Consider the following 22,472-nt stretch of genomic DNA (forward strand, 5'->3'; position numbering starts at 1 on the left):
AGGCCCAAAACGTCAGCTTTCCTGCTCCTCTGATGCTGCTTGGCCTGCTGTGTTCATCCAGCTGTACACCTTGTTATCTCAGATTCTCCACAGCATCTGCAGTTCCTACTATCTCTGAAACCTAAAGTACTAACTCTGTTTCTTTTTTCACAGATGTAGCCTAAACTACGAGTATATCCAGTATTTTTTGCTTATATGTGATGACTAAGCGATAACCATGTTGACTGCCTTTGCTTAGGTCATAGTTGTTCAAGTACTCTTTCATTTGTATATTGATGATCAACTCTAACAACTTCTCCATGATGTACATTAGACTAATTTGTGGCAGTTTCCTTGTTTCTCTTCATTCTTCCTCAATAAGTAGTGAAGTTATAGCTTTCCAGACCGAAGGTGCTACTTCTGAATCTTGAGAGGATTAGGAACTTACAACTATTGTATTTGCAATTTCCCAATCTTTTTCTTTCAATACATTTAAGATAGAAACTGTTGGGTCTGGGAGAATTATCTTTCTTGAGCTCCATTAGATTCTCAATTACTGTTAGTTCTATTTGTATTAAATATAATAAGTTCCTCCTCCCTTCACTTATTTGAAGGTTCCCTTGTACTACTTCAATTTTATGCTTGCTGTTTACTGTGAAATAAAAATAAATGGCAGTTGTTTTTGTCGTGCAGTCTTTTTTGAGCACAATGGCTGTTGCAACAAAATATTATTCAGTGTCATCTAAGTAACAGCTCTGATTAAATAAAACTGACCTCAGTATAGTTAAGGGAATTCATCGTGGGCTGAGTTGGGGATGATATCCAGGAGACTTTGGCACTGAAGCAAATTTCAAAAAGAAATTCCTGAGATTCACTGTATAATTATTATAATAGTGCAAACTATCCAATTTCATGCCCTCAGCATAAAATCAGAGAAAAAAAATTCCTAATATGCTGGAACAAATGCATGTGTCTCCAAGGCTGTGTTTGCATTCCACATTATGTTCTGTATAAAATGTAACCATAGGTATTGGTTAATTGGAACACAAAAACACCTACTGACCTCTATTTCTGGCCTCCATTCTCATCATGGGGTAGCTGGAAAAGGTGATATGTGCCAGAAAATTAAGACTGTAACACACCCATCTGAGTAAGAACAAGTCAATTTCATAGAATTTGTACAGTGCAGATAGAGGCCATTTGGCCCATCGGGTCTGCAGCATCCCTCCCACCCAGATCCACACACCACCCTATCCCTATATTTGCAATGGCTAATCCACCTTGTGTGCATATTCCTGGGCACTACAGAGCAGTTTAGCATTAGCTAGTCCACCTAACCTGCACATCTTTGGACTGTGGGAGTAAACTGGAGCACCTGGAGGAAACCCACACAGACACGGGGAGAATGTGCAAACTCCACACAGACAGTTGCCTGAGGGTGGAATCAAGCCTAGATCCCTGGTACTGTGAGACAGCAGTGCTAACCACTGAGCCACCGTGCTGCCCCTTTTCCCAGCAAAAAGAAACAAAAGAGCACACAAGTCCATCTGTTGGGTTGCGTGGTTTTGAAGAGTGACCTTCTCTGCTCTTTTCAGAATCAATAGTCACTTTTCTTCACATCGTGACAACAAAGTTGAAATGCCAGGGTAGAGAATGTATAAGGCGAACTGTTTTTATGTATATAATGAACCAGTCATCAGGTCAATGTGTCTCCCCTATTCTTAATTTTCTTACTTCCCTAATTAAAGGATTCTCACTAACTCCTTGCAGGCCATCAGACAAGCCACACTATGGCAGTTCCCTGCACTGGAGGAATTTTGTTTTTTTATATTGCGATCAATACAATTTTCCAAAAATCTATCTAATGCTTCATTAGATATCATCTCTAATTTATACAAGTTCAAAATACTCATTCATATCATGTATAATTTTTGATTAACTTGCCAATCTTAGAGGTTCAATTTATTTTGGTTCCTGAAATTTGAGTTTTGATTGGAGGCCATTGTATTCCCCTTCAATTATTTAGCACAATTCCCAGTAGGTAAACTCACTTGTTCCAATATCAACCAAACCATTGAAAAAATTTTAGAAAATATTAGCAACCTTGTTTGTATTTTCAGTGCCATATTGTAACATGAGTATTATGAGCAGAAGTGGAATATTTGACCCTTCAAACTGCTCCGCTGTTTGATAATCTGGTGTAATATAATCTTTCCTTTTAGTCTATGGGTAGGCTACAAGGGGTAAGTATAGGGCATATTGAGGGGTGAGGGCTGAAGGAATATTTCATTTTAATCTCCCGTTGGAGAATTGTTACCCCTTTGGATCTGGTGCCATCACACCTTTGGTGTAGGTAAGGTTTCCTCTGGCATTGTGAAAAGGTATCCTTGTGCATAAGAAGTGCATGAACCCATTGGGACTTGCAAAGATGTCGAGAAACTCCAAAAAAAATTGGAGTGGCGGAAATGATTGCTTTTCTCTCTGGGCTCCATCTCTACCTATTGTTTACTGCTGTCCTCTTCCTCCCGACCCCATCTTTAGCATATACACCAAAGTTTTCCTAGCTACAATCAGGTTTGAAGAAGGGTCACTGGACCTGAGAAATTAACTTGGGTTTCTCTCCATAGCTGCTGCCGGACCTGCTGAGTTTTTCCATCAATTTCTGTTTTTGCAACCTTGTTAACTATCTCAATTCTCAACACTTCAAATAAGGAGTTCCAGCAGTGCCTGGACTGGCTTGTAGCCTACACACAGTTTATGGTATCAATCTAGTACTAACCCTATCTTTCTAATCCTACCTTACATTTTGGCAGGTAAAATAGTTCTCAAGTAATTTGATAGCACATAGTGACTGTATTTTCTTGCTCTCCCTTCAAGTCATGCTGTCAGCGTTACAATTCATATCATTGCAACATGGCATTTCATTTCAGCTAATTAGGACATTGAAGTGATTCAGATAGATCAGGTCCTGTGCGTCATTTATAAATTGTTTGGGTGTGCATTAAATATATTGCAAGAATAAGAACAGATTGATCAATGTTTGAGAAGTATGAGCAAATTGAAATCACCAATTTACATCTGGCATTAGCAGCTGTTAATTCTCCCAGGCTGACCTTTTTCCCATTCCTTTTTCTGCCTAATTGTTTTTCTGTCTCTCCGGGCTCCATCTCCAACTATTTTTTACTTTCTCCCCCTACTGCACCCCACCTTCCTAGCTACAGTTGTTTCTGAAGAACGGCCACTGGACCCGAAAGGTTAACATTGCTGTCTCTCCACAGATGCTGCCAGACGTGCAGAGTCTTTCCCAGCAATTTCTGTGTTGGTAACTGATTTCCAGCAACTGTAGTTCTTTGTTTTTTTTTGTTTAGCAATTAACAAGGTATCTGTTTCATTACTAAGCTCCAAATTTTGTATTACCCAGTGACAACAGAGCAAAGTCCAAAGCTCCTTCACTGTAGTGACACTTTAACCAAACTGTTGACCATTAATCACTTTAATGGGAGGGAATTCAAGCATCTGATCAGATGCTGTCCTTTTCCCATGGACACAGGACTATTTTTGTTTGAAAATGGAAGAGGAATTAGTTATACATCTCCACAATGTTGTGGTAAATGAAGGATGATTATCCTGTGTCCATGTTGAATGTGGATGATGGCAGCAAAGAAATATCGCCTGTTCCAATCTGACAGAAACCAGTGGAGTAGGCAGATGAAGATGGACAAAGACAGCGGTTACATGGAAGCATCACCACCTGCAAAGTCCCCTCGAAGTCACGTACCATCCTGACCTGTAACTTTATTGCTATTCCTCCACCATAGCTGGGGTGAAAGTCTTGGAACTGCCTTCCCAACAACATTTTGGCATCCTTACACAACATGGACTGCAGTCAAGAGCAAAGAACAATACAGCACAGAAACAGGCCCTTCGGCCCTCTGAGCCTGCGCCAACCCATTTTGCCGTTCCATACTAAAATTGTCTTCACTTACAGGATCTGTATCCCACTATTCCCTTCCTATTCATGTGTTCTTCCAGGTGTTTCTTGAATGCTGCTAGCGTCTGCTTTCACCACCTCCTCTGGCAGCGCGTACCAGACACTCACCACCCTTTGTGTGAAAAATTGGCTCGCACATCTCTTTAAACTCCACTCCCACCCCCCCACCTTGAACCTCTGTCCCTTAGTAATTGACTGCTCCACCCTGGGAAAAAGTCCCATGCTTTCCACTCTATCCATGCCATTCACAATCTTATAAACTTCTATCAGGTCGCCCCTCAACCTCCTGCCTTCCACTGAAAACAAACCCAGTCTATCCAACCTTTCTTCATAGCCAAAATCCACCATACCAGATAACATCCTGGTAAAGCTTTTCTGTGCCCTGGTAAACATCCAAGAAGTTGGCTCACCACCATGAGATGTGTAATAACTGCTGGCCTTGCCGCACCACTTGCATTCAAAGAATGAATTTTTAAGAAATAAACTGTTCTGTCCCTAATTTCCAGCAATTTAAAAATGCCTGATATTTCAGGAGTATGACACACTTTTCTGACAGGTTAATCTGTTATATGTTCCTTTTACTTCAGTGGGATCATAATTGGAGAGATTGAATGGGGCTCTCACAACAAGAATCTGATAAGACTACTGGCTATGGATTAAAAATTTCCTTCATGGGACCAAGAAGAGGAGGAGCCACGACAAGCAGTGTAATGAGCTTCGGCTTCCCTGCATCTCCTCCCAAACTCCCATGACTTTTTGTCTGTTGCTGCTGCCCACCCCAGAACTACGCTTCACTCAGTGTCTGTGCCTGTTCTCCAGCTGATTGACTTTCTGCCAAATTTCCAGGCGTTCTGGTTGCTGTCGGCCAGTGACATGTTCTTGAGGCCCAGCCATTGAAATCGGCTGGACCTCCCACGGATGCCTCCAGCCCTCTGGGCCGCTTTCCTGCTCGGAGATTCAAATTCCAACTTTGATCTCAGCTGCAGTCCTGTGGAGACTTGCCAACTGGAGGTGAGGCAATTCATCACAGGGAAGGCCACAAATAGGGTGTGGTTGGCCTGATGTAGCAGGTGGGAGGTTGAATTGCAACAATTGGGACCTTGTCTGATTGTGATTTCATTCCTTTTCTCCCTGACTCATTTTTTTTGTAACCATGACCTTCACTGTCTCCCACCTTTGTCCTTCATCGCCCAGATCCAGCTCCACAAGCAATAGACCTTGGCCAGCTTATTAACAGAAATATTTGCATGCTGTTGGAGATAGTGTGATTTTTCACTTGCAAAGCTGCTCCAGCACTATTTAACTTGAGCTGTCAAGAATGAAAAGTCACTAAAATCAATAGATACATGTTATTTAACATCACCTCACTGCATTAAAGTTGGATTCTTGTATATACTCCTTACAAATATTTGCATTAACTTAAAGATGCACGGTGATTTTTAAGATAAAACTATAGGATTAGTTCCAAACCAATCATCTTAATCCATACTGAAAAAAAAGACCAAGAATGTGCTACCAGGCATGAGCACACTGAAGGCTCAATTCATAACACAAATACTGAGGACAAAGCTCTAATTGTTTGCATCATAATCCAACATAGGAGTGGTATATGCCTTTGAGAAGCAGCATTTAGTTCACCTGAGTATGAATGACGTTTTATCTGTTATGGCTACTGAGGCATTTTTGTTTTCTCTGTGGGCGCTGTTGTAACCGAAAGAGGGAGGTTGGATGCTTTTCAATGTTCTCTTCAATGTTCAAGTTAGACATTATAAACAAAGATAATGGCCCAGATTTTGCAGAAGAATTGATAGTGCGTCTGACAGCATTCACTGTTTTTCATGAGAATTGGGCAACATTGTGCAAACCACACATGCACAGTTTAATGTGGAAAGCAGAAAGTTGCTGTCCACATTGCCGTGCTTCCCCCATAGTTGCCAAATAATAGTAAAGGTCAAAAAACAGAAATTGCTGGAGAACTCAGCAAGTCTGGCAACATTCATAGAGAGAAAGCAGAGGTAACGTTTCAGGTCCAGTGACTTTTTTTCAAGAGGATCTGTTTTTCTGATTTTGATTCAGATTCCCAGCATCTACAGTTTGTTTTTTAAACAGTAAAGATAAAGCTACCATTGTTATAACAGACTATATGGCTGTTTTCTCATTAGGGATAGACAAGTGGCAGTTTAATTTAAGGGTCACCATCCTCAGGCAAGGGGGAAGTTGAGAAGGAGAATCTTTCATGGTAACCTCAGCAGGTGTGGGAATTGAACACATGCTGTTGGTGTCACTCTGTATCATCCAACAAATTAAGTCAAACCAACCCCTCTCACCATTCAAACTCACCACAAATTGTTGGGTGTTGCCAGTTGCAGTGCAACCTTCAAGAGTGTGGTAAATTTTAATTACTACTAACAACTACTTTGGCTCTGAAAATGAATACTTGTGAACGTAGAATCTCATTTTGTCAAATTTAATTTTTGGTGGAGGCTTTCTAATAAAAGATAATTTGTAAAAATTTCTGCCGCCTCTCTCTTGCTCTCAGTTCAATCTTTATTTTCCTTTTTTGTTAACCTTCTGTAGCTGCTCTGACGTTGAATTTGTTTCTCTAACTTGCATTTTCTTGGTTCAGGCTCCACGTTGTTCATTGACAATTCTTCAATCGAATTTGTAAAGGTTACAGCCTTCAGAAGTCACATATCTACCGTGGACACGTTGGATCTCTGATTTACAGTGCAATAAAAAAAAAGTTTTGACAGTAAAATGCCCTATATAATGTGGTATAATTCTGCAAGTAAATATGTGAATTAACATTTAATTATAATTGCTTTAATATTTTAATTGAATGCTGTTTTTCAGTAAGACTCAGTTATGCACTCCCTTTGCTAACAAACAATATTATTTTTATGTAACTACACCTGCTGAGTATTTCCAGCACTTTGTTCTTAATCTATTTTCATTTGTTCCCCGGATTTGAGATTCTGCAGCAAGTGGAAACAACTTCTGTGATTAGCTGCTAAGAGTCCTTGAATGCTCATGACCACTTTTTTTTCCTGGTGACTCCTGGGAAAGCTCAGCACTTCACATTTTTAGGGGATACCAATTTAAAACTGAGATGAGGAATTTCGTCTGAGGATTGAGAGTTTTTGGAACTCCTTACCACAGAGAGCTGAGGAGGCAGAGTCCTTGTGTATATTTAAAGCTGAGATAGATGGAGCCTTGATCAGTCGGGTATCTAGCGTTATGAAGAAAGGGCAGGAAAGTGGAGGTGAGGAATGTCAGATCAGCCATGATCCTATTGAATAGCAGAGTAGAATCAAGGGGCTGAATGGCCTAGTCTTGTTCCTGTTTTTATGATCTTCTAGTGTTATGGACTAGAGTGTTGCAAAGGAAACAGTCCATAGGGAATGCTGAAAAGGGAAGAAGTGATGAATGTGGCATTATGCTGATTGAAAGGGTGAAGGATAAGCCATTGAATATAGAGTCTAGTGGAGTGGAAGGTGAAGGCAACAGTAAAAGCAGAGAAGCATGAAGTGGGTTAGACATGAGGATCTATTCAACTATGCTAAGTGGGAAAACCTCAACTGAGGAAAAAGAAAAGTATTTTAAAAACAGTCGGTGAAAGGTGGCATCACTGGAAGGAGATATGATGGGGATTTGAAACCGGGAGAACAGAATGGAGTCGTTGTGGGAAATTCACATTTTGTTATTTCTTCACTATATTCCTTACCATTCTGGCTGTTGCAGCATTAAATATTTTGGTATTTAATATCTGTTTTCATAGATCTTCTGCTTTTATGCCTTCTGCTTCCTTCCACAAGCATAAAAACTTCCACATTTCTACTTCCATTCAGTTCCGATGAAAGGTCATCAACCTGAAATATTAACTATGTTTCTCTCCACAGACACTGGCTGACACATTGAGTGTCTCCAGTTTTTTTTTTGTTCTTAGCTCAGAATTCTGCAGTCTGCTGTTTTTGTTTTTGTATTAATGACAAAGCTGTGTTGTTGCCCATCATTTATTGTACTTTTGAAAACAGTGGTGCTTATCTTCCATGCAGTGTGGCCTTGCCAGGCCACTTCAGAGAGTCAACGTTGTTATGGGCCAGACCAAACTCCCTCAAAATATATTAAAAAGATAGCCTAGACCCTAACTGTTTCTTACTTTAAAGACAAGTGCTAGTCCTTGCAATCCAGTTGCAATTTAATTGGTCAAACTAGCAGCCTTGAAGCAAAATACACTTTCTTCATACACTATAGTTAAAATACAATGAAAGAAAGAAGAAATTGGAATAACTTAACTCTATTGGAAAACTTAACAGAATAATAAATTGTTCCAATACAGTAACATCCAATAAACACATGCCCTATGGTATTATCAGTGGATTTTTAAACCCAGAGACCCAGGTAACATTCTGGGGACGCAGGTTCAAATCCTGCCACAGCAGATGGTGGAAGTTGAATTCAATAAAGAGTCCAATGATGACCATGAATCCATTACCAGTTGTTGGAAAAACCCATCTGGTTCACTATTGTCCTTTACAAAAGGAAACTGCCATCCTATTTGGCCTGGCCTACATGTGACTCCAGACCCACAGCAATGTGGTTGACACTTAACTGTCCTCTGGGCAAATAGGGATGGACGGTAAATGCTGGCCTTGTCAGCGATGCCCTCATCTTGTGAATGAATAAAAAGAAACACATTTTGTAAAGGCAATTTCGATAACATAGATTGTCTCACATGCAGTTCTCCAGTCTAAGAGGAAAAACATTAAGAGAAAACTCAGAAAGTAGCAGGGAGAGATGTACTGCAGCTTCCAAACCCAGCTTCAAGATCCAACAACTGGTAATGAAAAACTAAAACTAAAAATCCTGGTTCTGTGGGAGCCTTACCCCACCCATTCAGGCTGGTTCTATTGTTCCGAATTTGGAAAAGAACCCCAAGGCCTTACAAGCTGTTTACTTTCTGGGCTTTGAAGCAGACTGCTTGACACCTTTGTCTCGATCTTCATTAGTAAAAACAAATACACCTCTTAAAGCCGTAGTATCATCACAGCATGTTGTGTAAGAGTGGAGTTACTTGTAGTCCAGGTGAGCTGGGGTTTTAGGTTCTTTCTCAGCCAGTAGTCCACACCTCCTACATATTCTAGAATAATTCAGTAGTTAGTACTGAGGAGTAGGAACTCGTGAAAATGTTGGCTTCCTTCCAAAACCATTAATTCCAACATCTTCACTATTGATGGGGCTGAAATCAGCTTACAACCCAGAGCAGGAGTCAACTCAGCACTGTGGACATTTTGATCTATATAGCTGGTCCACACTAGACATTGCATTTATCAACAGAGCCATCAAGAGAATCCAGGCATGATTTCTCCTTAACACATTTTTTGTACTAGCCATAACTGTATTAATAAACTCTTCCCTTCATTTAGGTTCAAGGAGCAAGTCTGAAAGGTTGGAAAGAAGTAACCTCACTTTTCAATAAAGATGATGAGCACAAACTGCTGACTGACAGTGAACCCAAATGGTAAGTAGCTTCACCTTTTCATGTAGGGATACAAAACAAAAATCATCATGGTTGTCTAAACTAGTTAGAAGAATTAATTAAAATGGTTATTACTAATTTCAGCAAATTGGAGAAAATGGATGTAATAAAGAATTTGGTATAAATGGAGAGTAATGCAGTAACCAAGTTATTAAGGGTTGGGGATGATAAGAAGAATTGAGAACTGGAGCCATGGATAGAAGGATAAGTGATTGTATCTGCAAGTGAGATAGTTCTTTTACTTTTTATTTCAAGATGCTGCAATTATTTAAGTTTATATAATCAAATTGATGATGAAACCTCTCCTACTTTTCTTGTTGTGTCCCAGAAGCTACAGACATTTAGCAGTCAGTGCCTGTGGCTATGAAACTTCACACCTTGGGATGTCGAGAGACCTAAGGGGAATATGGAATGTCAGCAACATACTTTTATTTCCTATATTAATGTTTCCCTGTCTGTTGACCCAAGCCTATGACTACAAACACATTGAACAAACTTCAACATAGCATCCATAAATAATTCCAATGATACTCATCCTCCAAAATACTGCTCACCGATCACACCAGCCGCACTGAACTTCATCTGGAAATCAAACATCCTGACTATAGTCATAATGCTAGTCACATTGAACTTCCTTTCTCACCCTGAAACCTTCTGTAAATAGCTATTAAATACACAACTATATTGCTGTTCTCACTCTATTAAAACTGCAAGCTTATCAATGAAATTTATTATGCTAAATTTTCTCTCAACTATAATAACAGTACATAATAAATGTTAAACTCCACCATACTTTCAACTAATAGCAATACATAATAAAGGTTTGCATCGAATGACAAAGGATAAAACTGTATTTATGTCTGACCCATGTAACCTTTTATAATTTTTAGTTACTCAACCACGCTGAAGCCATAAATTTTGAACTTTCTCTTTGATCTTTTGTGTTTAACATGTAAGCTTACATAATAAAAAATAACATGGCTATTTCGAAATTCTATATAGCCTTCATAGTGACTGAAAGATTGTAACTACTACTGTTGCCCGGAATTTTGCTATTTACAATTTTCATATATGATTAAGTGATGATTAAACTGCAAATTGCCTGAAATTCTGTCATTATCAATTTCTTAGTCTATAGATCACAGATTTCCAGTATGAGATTTATCAGTATCTCAAAATTATGCAAATATCAACGTAATTTTCCCTCAGGTGTCCACAGAATCGAATATTTGCTTCATCCTGTGCTGTTGGTTGTAAATGGCTTCCTCCACATACACCTCGAAAGCAAAAGGTTCCACCTGGGTAATAAATTTTAGTTCCTCTTTACAGTACCGACCTTCAGTTCTAAAATTGAAAGCTTCTCATTACCCAGTAGTAACCAATTAATGTGAGCATTCAGCCTATGATTTGTAACCAAGTTGTACTGAGCTTCAGTAAAAGCATTAGAGACCAGAAACTCTAGTGATGGTGCACATCTCCACTCCTTCCTCTGACCATATGAATCTGTGTGAAATATTGGGTATACTTTGAAATATCAGGATTTTGGATTGACACCTTCCTGTCTAGATGGTCACAAATTCGATAGTTGCTGTCTGTTAATGTGATACTGCTTAGAACATAGAACAGTACAGCACAGTACAGGCCTTTCGGCCCACGATGTTGTGCTGAACTTTTACCCTAATCCTAGGGTCTATCTAACCTCCACCCCTACCTTATACTATTATCCATATGCCTATCTAATAGCTGCTTAAATGCCCCCAATGAGGCCGACTCCACTAACCTCTCCGGTAATGTATTCCGTGCCCCTACCACTCTCTGAGTAAAGAACTTACCTCTGACGTCTCCCCTATATCTACCTCCACTCACTTTAAAACTATGCCCCCTTGTAATAGCTACCTCCACCCTAGGAAAAGGTCTCTGGCTGTCTACTCATAGTATCTATACCTCTGATCATTTTGTACACCTCTATCAAGTCACTCTATCAACCTAGCTTAATGCTAGGTTTTATGTTTAATCAGAAATAGGTCGCTCATGGGACTTCGGAATTTAATATTCACTCTCAAATCCATTGAGTTGGTCACATTTCACAGTAAATGAAGGTATAAAGAAGTTAATATAGAGACCAAGGTTGTTACTCAAAGCCGGAAGCTCTGGGTTCAAGTCCTACTCCAGGATGGTCAAGGAAGGTTCCTTCTCGGTGCTACACCGTACAGCCAACTTGGATTATTTGCTCCAATTTCAAGTAGGAAATGAATGCACAACCACCTGACTCAAAACAGAGTGCTACCTTTCATCCAAAGCTGACACTCTATAGCAGAGTATAGTATTTCCAAGTGGGAATTTCCACTGATCTCGGAAGTTTTGTCACAGGAGGCTCTGTTGCAGGTGTTCCTGGAGTTGCAACATGCCTACTGGTGAACTGGATTTCTGCTAAGTGATTTAATACAAAGTTGCACACATCAAGATATTGGACTTGTCCACAATTGCCTTGAAGGTACCTAGCCTCTTATAAGGTCTGGTGGTAACTGCGGACAAGTCCACATGTGGTATTCCTTAACTAACTGCATCATGGAGCATTGACTAATACGAATGACATCTGTAGCTCAACCCTTGGTGACCAGTCCTATGCCAGTCTGACTATATCCTAACTATCAAGGTGTGTATCTTCCAGGTCCTTGGATGTCTAAGCTATCCAGACCTCCTCTTCTGCACATCTTGCTGAAGCAAGCGTCTGAAAATTGAATTATTATGTTGTTGGATGTCAGTACCAGTTTTCTTCAAGAAAGCAAAACAACCTCCTTTATATTGTAGTGTCAGGCTTTTATGAACAGCAACTGTTTTCAATTCTGCCCTGGCTGATAGCAGGTATCTGTCAGACCAAGATAGTGCTTCATTGTCAAAAGGTTGAGACTGGTTTTAGGAAATTACCCAAGTGCTATTTTGAGGAGTTCTAAGACAGTAACATTTGTATTAATATTTATTAATATAATTGCACAATTTGTGTAATGAAATGAAATAGTGTTTAACATGTTGATAGCCAGCAAAATTAATTGGACTGTTCCATATGGCTCTTGCGCATTGCAGCACCACAGGATATTGAACATTGAGTCGCTGGAGCCCAATTCGTACACTACAGCGAATTAGATTGGATTGACTGCAGAGATGAAAACAGTCTGAGGAGGACCACTTTACCTTGGTGTGCTCAGGCTTGGTGATCCTTGATGCCTAGGCAAAGAAATGTGGAATATGCCATTCAGTCCATCATTCTTCATCACTTCAATACGTTTTACTCACCCCATCCTTGTACATTTGCGTGCCAATGATAATCAGCAATCTATCAACCTCTACCTTAAATATGATCAAAGACTGAGTCTCCACAGCCATCTGAGGTAGAAAATTCAAAAAGTCCGCAACTCTCTGAGTACAATAATTTCTCCACATCTCGGAACCAACTGGCATTCAATACTCCCTCTAACTTTCCTTTGGCACACAGACCTCTGAGGTTTGTGCACGCAGTGACTTCCAAAACTGGGCATCAATGCAGTGATGTACCAATCAGCATTTACAAAGCCTCAGAGCAGTCACAAAGCTTAGATGGAACATTGGTGGCATCCCCTTTTATTATCAAATTGCACTGCCTATTTTCAGACTCCCCCAACTGGGGTAAACATCTACATCTACCCTGTCTATACCTTTTAAGTATTTATAGGTTTCAATGAGATCATCCCTCATTCTTTGAAAATCTAGAGAATGCAGCACCAGCTTTCCCAATCTCTCTTCATAGGACAGTTCCTCCATCCCCGGAACAAGTCTGGCAAACCTTTGTTACTCTTGCCCTATGGCAGTAATATCTTTACTGAGATAAAGAGAACAAACCTACACGTAGTACTCCATGTGTGATCTAACAAGCTCCTATACAATTAAAGCAAGACTTCTCAACTCCTGTTCTCTTGTATTCGCATCCTTTCTATGGGAAGTGGAAGATCTTTCCCATTTGACTGTTGATGCAGAAACTGTTTTCATGAAGTTTCATTAAGAGCCAGGAGAAAAAGCTAGAGAAACAAAAAAAATGTTCCTTCACAGTTTTACACATCTAATCCAGACATTTTTCAGCTTGGATTTGATTCATCTTCAGGGGCTAGCATTCAGACATGCTTGTCAGCCTATTGTATTTCAGAAGTAATAATGGTGTTTGAATTATTGGCACCAGTGCTGAGTCTAATCCAGTCCTTGTCTATATATCAATGCAGAACAAATTGTTCCAGTTACACGTCTCTCTGTAGCCAAGGTGAGTAGAGGTATGTGTGAGAAATTTTTGAAAGTTTGTTATTTATAGATAACAATTATTATAAGCTCTGAAATTGCAGGAGTAATTTTACCTTCTTTTGCTGGGTGGGAAATCCTTGGCATTGGGTAGAGCACTGGTTTTATAGTCTTTCCATTGACCATAACACAGCTTCTAATCAAACCTTGGAGAACCTCATCAGACACTGTCCCCATCACAGCAATCCATAGAATATGTTGCACTGGAAGCTTGGGCCTGAATGTCTAACATAGATATTGGCAGTTGCCCTTCTCCGTTCCTCATGTATAAATGAGGAGCGCAGAGTGAAATCAAATGGCACACAGTGAAACCAGTGTTTCAGCTGATCCAGGTAGCTTCCTGTCAAGCAGGTTAGGATGAGCTTGGCCCCACACTCATCTTGCGCTCCTCCTGTGTGCAGTTGTACATCCCTCGTTGTGTAAGTTTCACAATTTTCTAGCCACTGAGTACTTTTTAATCCCCGTAGCAGCCTGTGCAAAGCTGAAGTGTTGTGAGACTACAAAAATGGTCTCTTTGTATTATTATAAAATGGTTACAACGTAGAAAGAGCCCATTTGGCCCATTGGTTCATGCGATTCTATTGAAGAGCAATTTAGCTCAGCCCATTCCTTGACCCTTATCTAATAGCCCTGTAAGTGTTTTTCTCTTCAGATTTGCATCCAATTTGCTTTTAAAAGCTACAACTGAATTTGTCGCCACTTGTCTCTTGGGAAGATTATAACCACTTACTATGTAAATTTTTCTTTACGTTGCTTACGATTCTTTAGTATCATTTAAAATCTGTGCCTTTGTTTTCATTCATTTGTGGGAAGTGAGTTTCGTTGGTTGGGTCACATTTTATTGCTCATCTGAAGTTACCTTTGAGAAGAAGGGTCTAGGCCCGAAACGTCAGCCCCTCTGCTCCTATGATGCTGCTTGGCCTGCTGTGTTCATCCAGCCCTGCACCTTGTTGTCTCGGATTCTCCAGCATCTGCAGTTCCTACTATCTCTGATTCACCTTTGAGAAGGTTGTGGTGAGCTGCCTTTGTGGACTGATGCAGTCCACTTGGTGTAGCATTGGTGAAATACCCACAAAGCTATTAAAGAAAGATTTGTTTAATAATCTTTATCAGTCGATAGGAATGGTTTCTACCTGCTGTGTAGATCCCTCATGATTTTGAGTACCTGTAACAATTCTCTTCTCAGCCATCTCTTCTTTAAGGTCACCAACTCCAGTTTCTCCAATCTGTCCATGTAACTGCGTTCTCATAAAACTTTTCTGCATCCTCCTTTAAACCCTTTATATCATTCCTAAAGTGTGGTGACCCACATTGGACACAGCTATCCAGTGAGGTTTAAACCAGTGTTTTGTAAAGGTTCAACCCAACCTCCTTGCTAGATATGGCAACTTGATATTCCAAATGCACAGACAATATTCATCAATGGAAAGTCAAAATCAGCAGCAGTTGTTGCAGAACGTTTAGTATAACTGACCTTTAATTGTCACGTTCACTGGCTAGAAGTCTCTTTCAACATCAAAATGGATAAAATGCTCTCCAACAATAATTTGTCCAGAATAAGATCATAAGACATGGTTAACAGCTGGCCACCACCTTCTGTTTAGAAGTTTAAGTTTCTGGTTTAATATGATTAGTACTGTAGTGACATCTGGAAATAAGTCAATAATACTTAAACCCAGAGTGATCATTTCAGTTTGATTACAAACATTCTCACCTTTAACTGTATCCACAGTGCTCCTCTATAATAAAAAATAGCTATTAAGCCTGATGTTCTGCAATCTTTTGATTTATGAAATTTCAAAAATAATAAAATAAAAAATAACTTGCTATTGTTCAAGGTGCTCCATGACCTTGATTTTAGATGAGAACCTCTGGATGAATAGTTCAGTAGAAAAACCTTGTTGAATTGTTAAACGATAAATGTTTCCTTGAATGATAGAATTAAATGATCTTTAAATAGGCTGATTGAATTCTTCACATGTCACAAAGCATGCAATTATATTGTCACTTCTGCATTGATATAAAATTGCTTTGGATGCATGTTGATATGAACATGACAGTATAATTTGGGAGATCAGACCTGGTTGACCACTGAGTATAAAGAATTCAAGCCATGTTAGACTTTTTCAGACAGTCATCTTCCATCAGCCACAACTTAAATTCCACCTGGTGGGAAACCACATAACAAGATCCAGGTTGGGAGCTTTCAAAACTTTTGTTGGAGTCATTTCAGTGTTCTAAGAGCTGCTCATTTTTCTTCTTGCACTTCCAAATAGCACTTCCTGTGATAGTACAATGGAGAATTCTGTCAAAAAGTTACTTGCTGTCACGTGTAGAAAGTGCAAGTAAACTTTCCTGACCCAACTTGGTATTTTGATTTTGATTTGATTTATTATTGTCATGTGTACTGAGATACAGTGAAAAGTACTGTTTTGCATGCCATTCAGACAATCAAACCTTATATAAGGGGAGGCAATGGCCTAGTGGTAGTATCACTGGACTGTTAATCCAGAGACCCAAGTAATGTTCTGGGGACCTGGGTTCGAATCCCACCATGGCAGATGATGGAATTTGAATTCAACAAAAATATCTGGAATTATGAATCTAATGATGACCATGAATCCATTGCCGATTGTCAGAAAAACCCACCTGGTTCACTAATGTCCTTTAAGGAAGGAAATTGCCATCCTTACCTGGTCTGGCCTACATGTGACTCCAGACCCACAGCAATGTGGTTGACTCTGAACCTCCCTCTGGTCAATTAGGAATGGGCAATAAATGCTGGCCTAGCCAGCGACACCCTGGTAGAAAGGGTCGAAAAGAGTATAACTGCCGTGGGAGTTAGCTGCTTTCCCCAGACAACAAGAAGTGAAAACGCAATTGTTGGAAGGAAGGCTGGTTTGAGTGAAGGACTGGGCTGTGTTCACAACTCTCTGTAATTTCTTGTGGTCTTGGGCAGTGCAGTTGCCATAACAAGCTGTGATGCATCAGGATAGGATGAAGGTTTCTATGGTGCACTGATTAAAAATTGGTAATTGTGGACATGCCGAATTTCCTTAGACTTCTGAGGATGTAGAGGCATTGGTGTGCTTTTTTGACTGTAGTGTTGATGTAGATGGATCAGGATGGATTGTTGGTGATATTTACTCCAAGGAACTGGAAGCTCTTGAGCACCTGCACTTCAGGATACAGACGGGGTGTTCTCTTCAGTCTGCTTCCTGAAGTCAATGACCAGTTGCTTCTTTTTGCTGACATTGAGGGAGAGATTGTTGTCTTTACACCATGCTGCTAAGCTCTCTATCTCTTCCCTGGACTCTGTCTCGTCGTTATTGTGGGTGAGATGTTATAGCCTATCCTTACTGGTTGCGGTCTGCTGATCAGGAAATTGAGCATCCATTGCAGAGAGGTGAGCAGAATCCTTGGTGTTGGAGTTTGGAGATCAGTTTGTTCGGAGTTACAAGGTTGAAGGCAAAGCTAAGGTCAACTTAGCCCCTTTCAGGAGTTATTGTGTGCTACTGAAAGTATACTGAGTGGCATAATGTCTGGGACCCAGGTTCGATTCCAGCCTTGGGTGACTGTCTGTGTGGAGTTTGCACGTTCTCCCCCTGTCTGTGTGGGTTCCTACTGGGTGCTTCGGTTTCCTCCTACAGTCTAAAGATGTGCAGGTTAGGTGGATTAGCCATGGTAAATGCGGAGTTACAGGGATTGGTAGGGGGCTTTGTTTGGGTGGGATGCTCTTCAGAGGATTGGTACAGATTCAATGGACTGAATGGCTTCTTACTGCTCTGTAGCGATTCTATGAGCAGTTAAGTTATTTGTCCTTTAGGCGTTGTTGTCAGTGTTCAACTTGACAATCACTTCAGCATGTTAGGTAAATGAGATATATTTGAGGTACTGATTGTTGTCCTTCATTGATAAAGGCAGCAGAGTCAGTGCTGCCGTTAGCCTTTTCCAGTTGTGGATGGAATTTATAGCTCAGCCCAGCCAGTGTTCTTCAAACTCCCTGGTACAACAATACATTTTAGCAGAAAAGCTTTATACTGAGTTAAATATGCAACTCTGCCGAAATCAAAACTGTATAGACTGCTAATAGAACATTGGAAATTCAGGAAAGAAAAACTTGCATTTAAATGGTCCCTTTCATGACCACCATATGTCTCATTGTGCATCCCCTCAGTTCTGCACTGGAGCATCAGCTTTGATTTTTGCACTCAAGTCATAGAGAGGGACTTACACCCACAATTTTCTGTCTCAGGTAAGTATTCTCCTCTGTAACCAAGCATCCCCCGTAGGTAGGATAGAGTTTTTCGTCAGCTCTCGCAAGTCTGTAGCAGCACCGGTGGATTCAGTTGTGGACTGCTCCAAATTCGGAATGTAAGCAAGCAGGTCAACCATTCTAGTGCCAGTCAGTTGTCGCCAGCAGAAAGAATGAGAGGCTGGTGCTGTAGAGGATTGAATCTGACAGGTGGGAGAGTAGTTAAATATTGAAGCAGTAATCAATCAACAGTGCAATATGAGAACTCTTGAGTAACCACACGTTTCCTTCAACTGCTAAAGTGTGGGGTGTCTCACCTTCATTATGGTGAATAATAGGAGTTCCATTGTATTTGTGCTTTCAGCATTACAGCTTTTAATCTGGATCTATTTCTAATTAATCAAACAAGCCCTTTTCTCTAGAGATCAGTTATATATTGACTTTTATTGACCTTGGAGCTATAATAACCTCACCAGCCTCCTTCTCTTGTTGGTTACATTTTCTAACCATTGAAGCAGAGAGAGTGGATGTGCATGTAATGCTTTCTTCTCATGCCTCAAGACTTGGTGACAGGCCAGATTTTGCTAAAACAAAACTTCAGAAGAACGGATAGAAATTTTGTGAGGCATTTGCTTATTAATGTGAGTAATGTCCAACTGCACTGTTATTTGGAAATTATTTCTTGTAAGTATAGCTTTGCAGATGCTTATGTCTTAATCTCCCATCTACTCAGTTTCTCTTTTAATTCCTACTTTATGCTGGTTATTCACTGTCTGTCTGATGTAGGCTCTGCAATTTCCCCATTACCCTGTTAACAAAGACCATACAGAGCTTTTAACATCAGCTTCTGCATCATTTAACTGTTGGCTTATATTATTTGTGTTTCCTGTTTTTGTCCTGGTAGTAAAGAGATCAAAACAATGATACACAAATGTTAAAAAAAAAACTCATTATAATGTCAACATTGAGTTTCCATTATGAGGTACTGTTGCTGGTGGTCATTTTTTACCATAATCACTGACAAATATGGGTTTGTTGAATTCTGTTTAACAAGAATCTCAGTAATGACAAGTGTATGTGTTGAAAGAATCACCTTACTAATGCTTACATAATGCTTAATCTGCAGGATAAAGTTTGCTAATTAAGTTCCTGTTTTTGGAGTCATTTCCTTAAATTATGTGGACTTATAGAAAGGAGCTAGCCCATGGACCATCAAGAATCCTGACTGTCCAGTTCAAGACCACAGAGGTGTCAACCAACTCTCAGCACCAGTACATCACAGCATTGTTACAGTGCTGAAGGTGACCATTCAGTCTATTGTGGCAGTACCAACTCTCCTAATGAGTACCCAACTCCTGCCTTTTCCCTCTGCACATTGTTTCTATTGCAAATAATCTTCTAATTGAGTGATTCGCTTGAACCTTCCTTCATCACACTTGCTGGCAGATCCATTCCAGACCCAAATCACTCACTGTGTGAAAAAGTTTTTTTCTCTTGCATCACATTTTCTTCTTTCAAAAATTACTCTAAATCTACTCACACTCAATCTCCCCTCAGCTTTCCCCTCTTTGGAGGAAAAAACAGATCCAACTTTTGAAAACTAGCTTCATTTCTAAGTTTCTCATCTCTGGAACCATTCTTGAAAAACTCCCTCTCCAAACTGTTCACATCTTCCCTAAAGCATGGTGGCAGAACAATACACATACCCCAACTGAGGTCCAACTAGTGCCTGATAAAGATTCAACATAACCTTCCTAATCTTTTACTCTATGCCACTATTAATAATTTTATAGTTTATTAACCAAGTAATTTAGTACCTGATACTATTCTGTAACAGACATGTTAGTGAGAATATGTTAAAGTTTCTATTAATTTAATGATATTAATATAAAAAGTTTGTGTTGTTTGCTTGTATCTAGCTGTCTTCTCTCTTCCCTTGATGCTAACTTATTGATACACAGCTTTGAGTCCTCTATTATCTTTCTGACACCTTGTCCCAGTGGTTATTCTTCAAAATGAATCTAGATGCTGATTGTTGAAAAGCTGAATTTTCTTTTGCATAATTCCATCAACATCCAAAACGCACATGCAGACTTTGTAGCAGTTACTGGTTTGATTTCAGGAGCAGAAATTCTGGCTGATGTCCTTAAACACCTCTTAGGCAGGGGTTCCAAGTAACTTCTTGCACCACTACTGCATTGTGATTGCCAATAAATCATTTATACCTCAAATTAAAACAAAGTACTGTGGATGCTTCAGATCTGAAATAATAATACATTGCTGGAGAAACTCAGCAGTTCTGGCAACATATCTCCACAGAAACTGCCAGACTTTCTGAATATGCCCAACACTCTAATTATTGCCTGGCCAGTATGAATAACAATGTTGCTAATCTGTTAAATGCATCTTTCTTTTAATTTGTTTGAACTTGTGGATCCATCAGAGTAATTTAACCCAACCATTTAGCTTTATCTGTTGCAACAAACAATGCGTGCAAAAGCAATACCCATTAGTTTGGAGAAGATCACTTCCTATATTGTGCTGACTGAGCTTGTTGTAATTGGCTCTGGAAAACTCTGAAAATAAGATGCACTGTTATCCTGCTGTTGGAATGCTCGCCTTGTGATCATGCACATTTAGTTTTATCATATTTTAATTATCACAGTTTTTAAAAAATGTAACTTTCATGAGCTGTATTTGTTTTTGCCATATGTGTTCGACTGACTGACTTAAAATTTAGTTTAATAACCAGTTGTCCTCATCGTCATAGAGCTGTACAGCATGGAAACAGACACCTCGGTCCAACTCGTCCATGCCGACCAGATATCCTAATCTAGTTCCATTTGCCAGCATTTGGCCCATATCCCTCTAAAGACTTCTTATCCATGTACTCATCCAGATGGCTTTTAAATGTTGTAATTGTACCAGCCTCTACCACTTTCTCTGGCACCTCATTTCATACAGACACCACCCTCTGCATGAAAATGTTGCCCCTTAGGTCCCTTTTAAATCTTTCCTTTCTCACCTTAAACCAATGCCGTCTAGTTTTGAACTCCCCTTCTCAGGGGAAAAGACCTTGGCTATTCACCCTATCCATGCCCCTTGTGATTTTATAAACTTCTATAAGGTCATCCCTCAGCCTCAGACGCTCCAGGGAAAACAGCCCCAGCCCATTCAGCCTCTCCCTATAGCTCAAACCCTCCAACCCTCCTTGTAAATCTTTTCTGAACCCTTTCAAATTTCACAACATCTTTCCTATAGCAGGGAGACCAGAACTGCACATAGTATTCCAAAAATGGCTTAAACAATGTCCTGTACAGCCACAACATGACATCCCGACTCCTATACTCAATGCACTGACCAATAAAGGCAAGGATACCAAATGCCTCCTTCGCTGTCCTGTATACCTGCGACTCCACTTGCAAGGAACTGAGGAAGGGTCACTGGACCCAAAACCTGCACTCCAGGGTCTCTTTGTTCAGCAACACTCCCCAGGATCTTACCATTAAGTGTATAAATCCTTCCCTGATTTGCCTTTCCAAAATGTAGCACCTCACATTTATCTAATTTAAACTCCATCTGCCACTCCTTGGCCCAATGGCCCATCTCATCAAAATCCCGTTGTACTCTGAGGTAACCTTCTTCGCTGTCATCTGCAAACTTACTAACCATACCTCCTACGGGCACATCCAAATCATTTATATAAATGATGAAAGCAGTGAACCCAGCACTGATCCTTGTGGCACACCATTGGTCAGATGCCTCCAGTCTGAAAAGCAACCTTCCACCACCTCCCCCTGCCTCCTACTGTCAAACAAGTTCCGTATCCAAATGGAAAGCAAAAGAACTGCAGATGCTGTAAATCAGGAACAAAAACAGAAGTTGCTGGAAAAGCTCAGCAGGTTTGACAGCATCTGTGAAGAAAAAATCAGAATTAACTTTCCAGGTCTGGTGACCCTCCCTCAGTTCTGGACCCAAAACATTAACTGATATTTTCTTTGCAGATGCTTCCAGACTTGCTGAGCTTTTCCAGCAACTTCTTTTTTGTTCCTGCATTCAAATGGCTAGTTCTCCCTGCACTGCATGTGATCTCAATCAAGGGATAGGTAATAAATGCTGGCTCGGCCAGTGATGCACTCATCCCATGAGTGAATTAAAAAGAAAATCTTTGTATGAATTTGTACTAGACAAAGTAATGCCCGAAACTGCACAATTCAATCTTTCTGCAATAATGTTTGTTCTTGTTCCTAGGAAGACTTGACAGCTGATCATTTCTTGCAAAGTTTGTTTCATGTTTGTAGGTAATGCCAAAACTTAGATGTTCCCATACTGACCCCTTTTCACTCTGAGTTTAACATGACTCATTGATTTCTTCCATACTCCAT

At 40.0% G+C, this 22,472-nt stretch overlaps 2 protein-coding genes across 5 annotated transcripts in view; one reads left to right on the plus strand and one right to left on the minus strand.

Moving 5' to 3' along the window:
- The window catches only part of fbxo25 (F-box protein 25), a 184,702-nt gene that overhangs the window by 93,790 nt on the left and 68,440 nt on the right, over positions 1–22,472 (minus strand). The gene's annotated exons all lie outside the window — the stretch shown is intronic.
- The window catches only part of LOC109914361 (testis development-related protein-like), a 59,524-nt gene that overhangs the window by 26,636 nt on the left and 10,416 nt on the right, over positions 1–22,472 (plus strand). For all 4 annotated transcript variants that reach the window (XM_048596463.1, XM_048596464.1, XM_020513949.2 and 1 more), the window contains one exon: positions 9,397–9,491. In XM_048596463.1, coding sequence (XP_048452420.1) covers positions 9,397–9,491 — 95 coding nt within the window. The remainder of the gene's footprint in view (positions 1–9,396; positions 9,492–22,472) is intronic.

Source organism: Rhincodon typus, chromosome 5, assembly GCF_021869965.1.
Source record: "Rhincodon typus isolate 14 chromosome 5, sRhiTyp1.1, whole genome shotgun sequence".
Lineage (NCBI taxonomy): Eukaryota > Metazoa > Chordata > Chondrichthyes > Orectolobiformes > Rhincodontidae > Rhincodon > Rhincodon typus.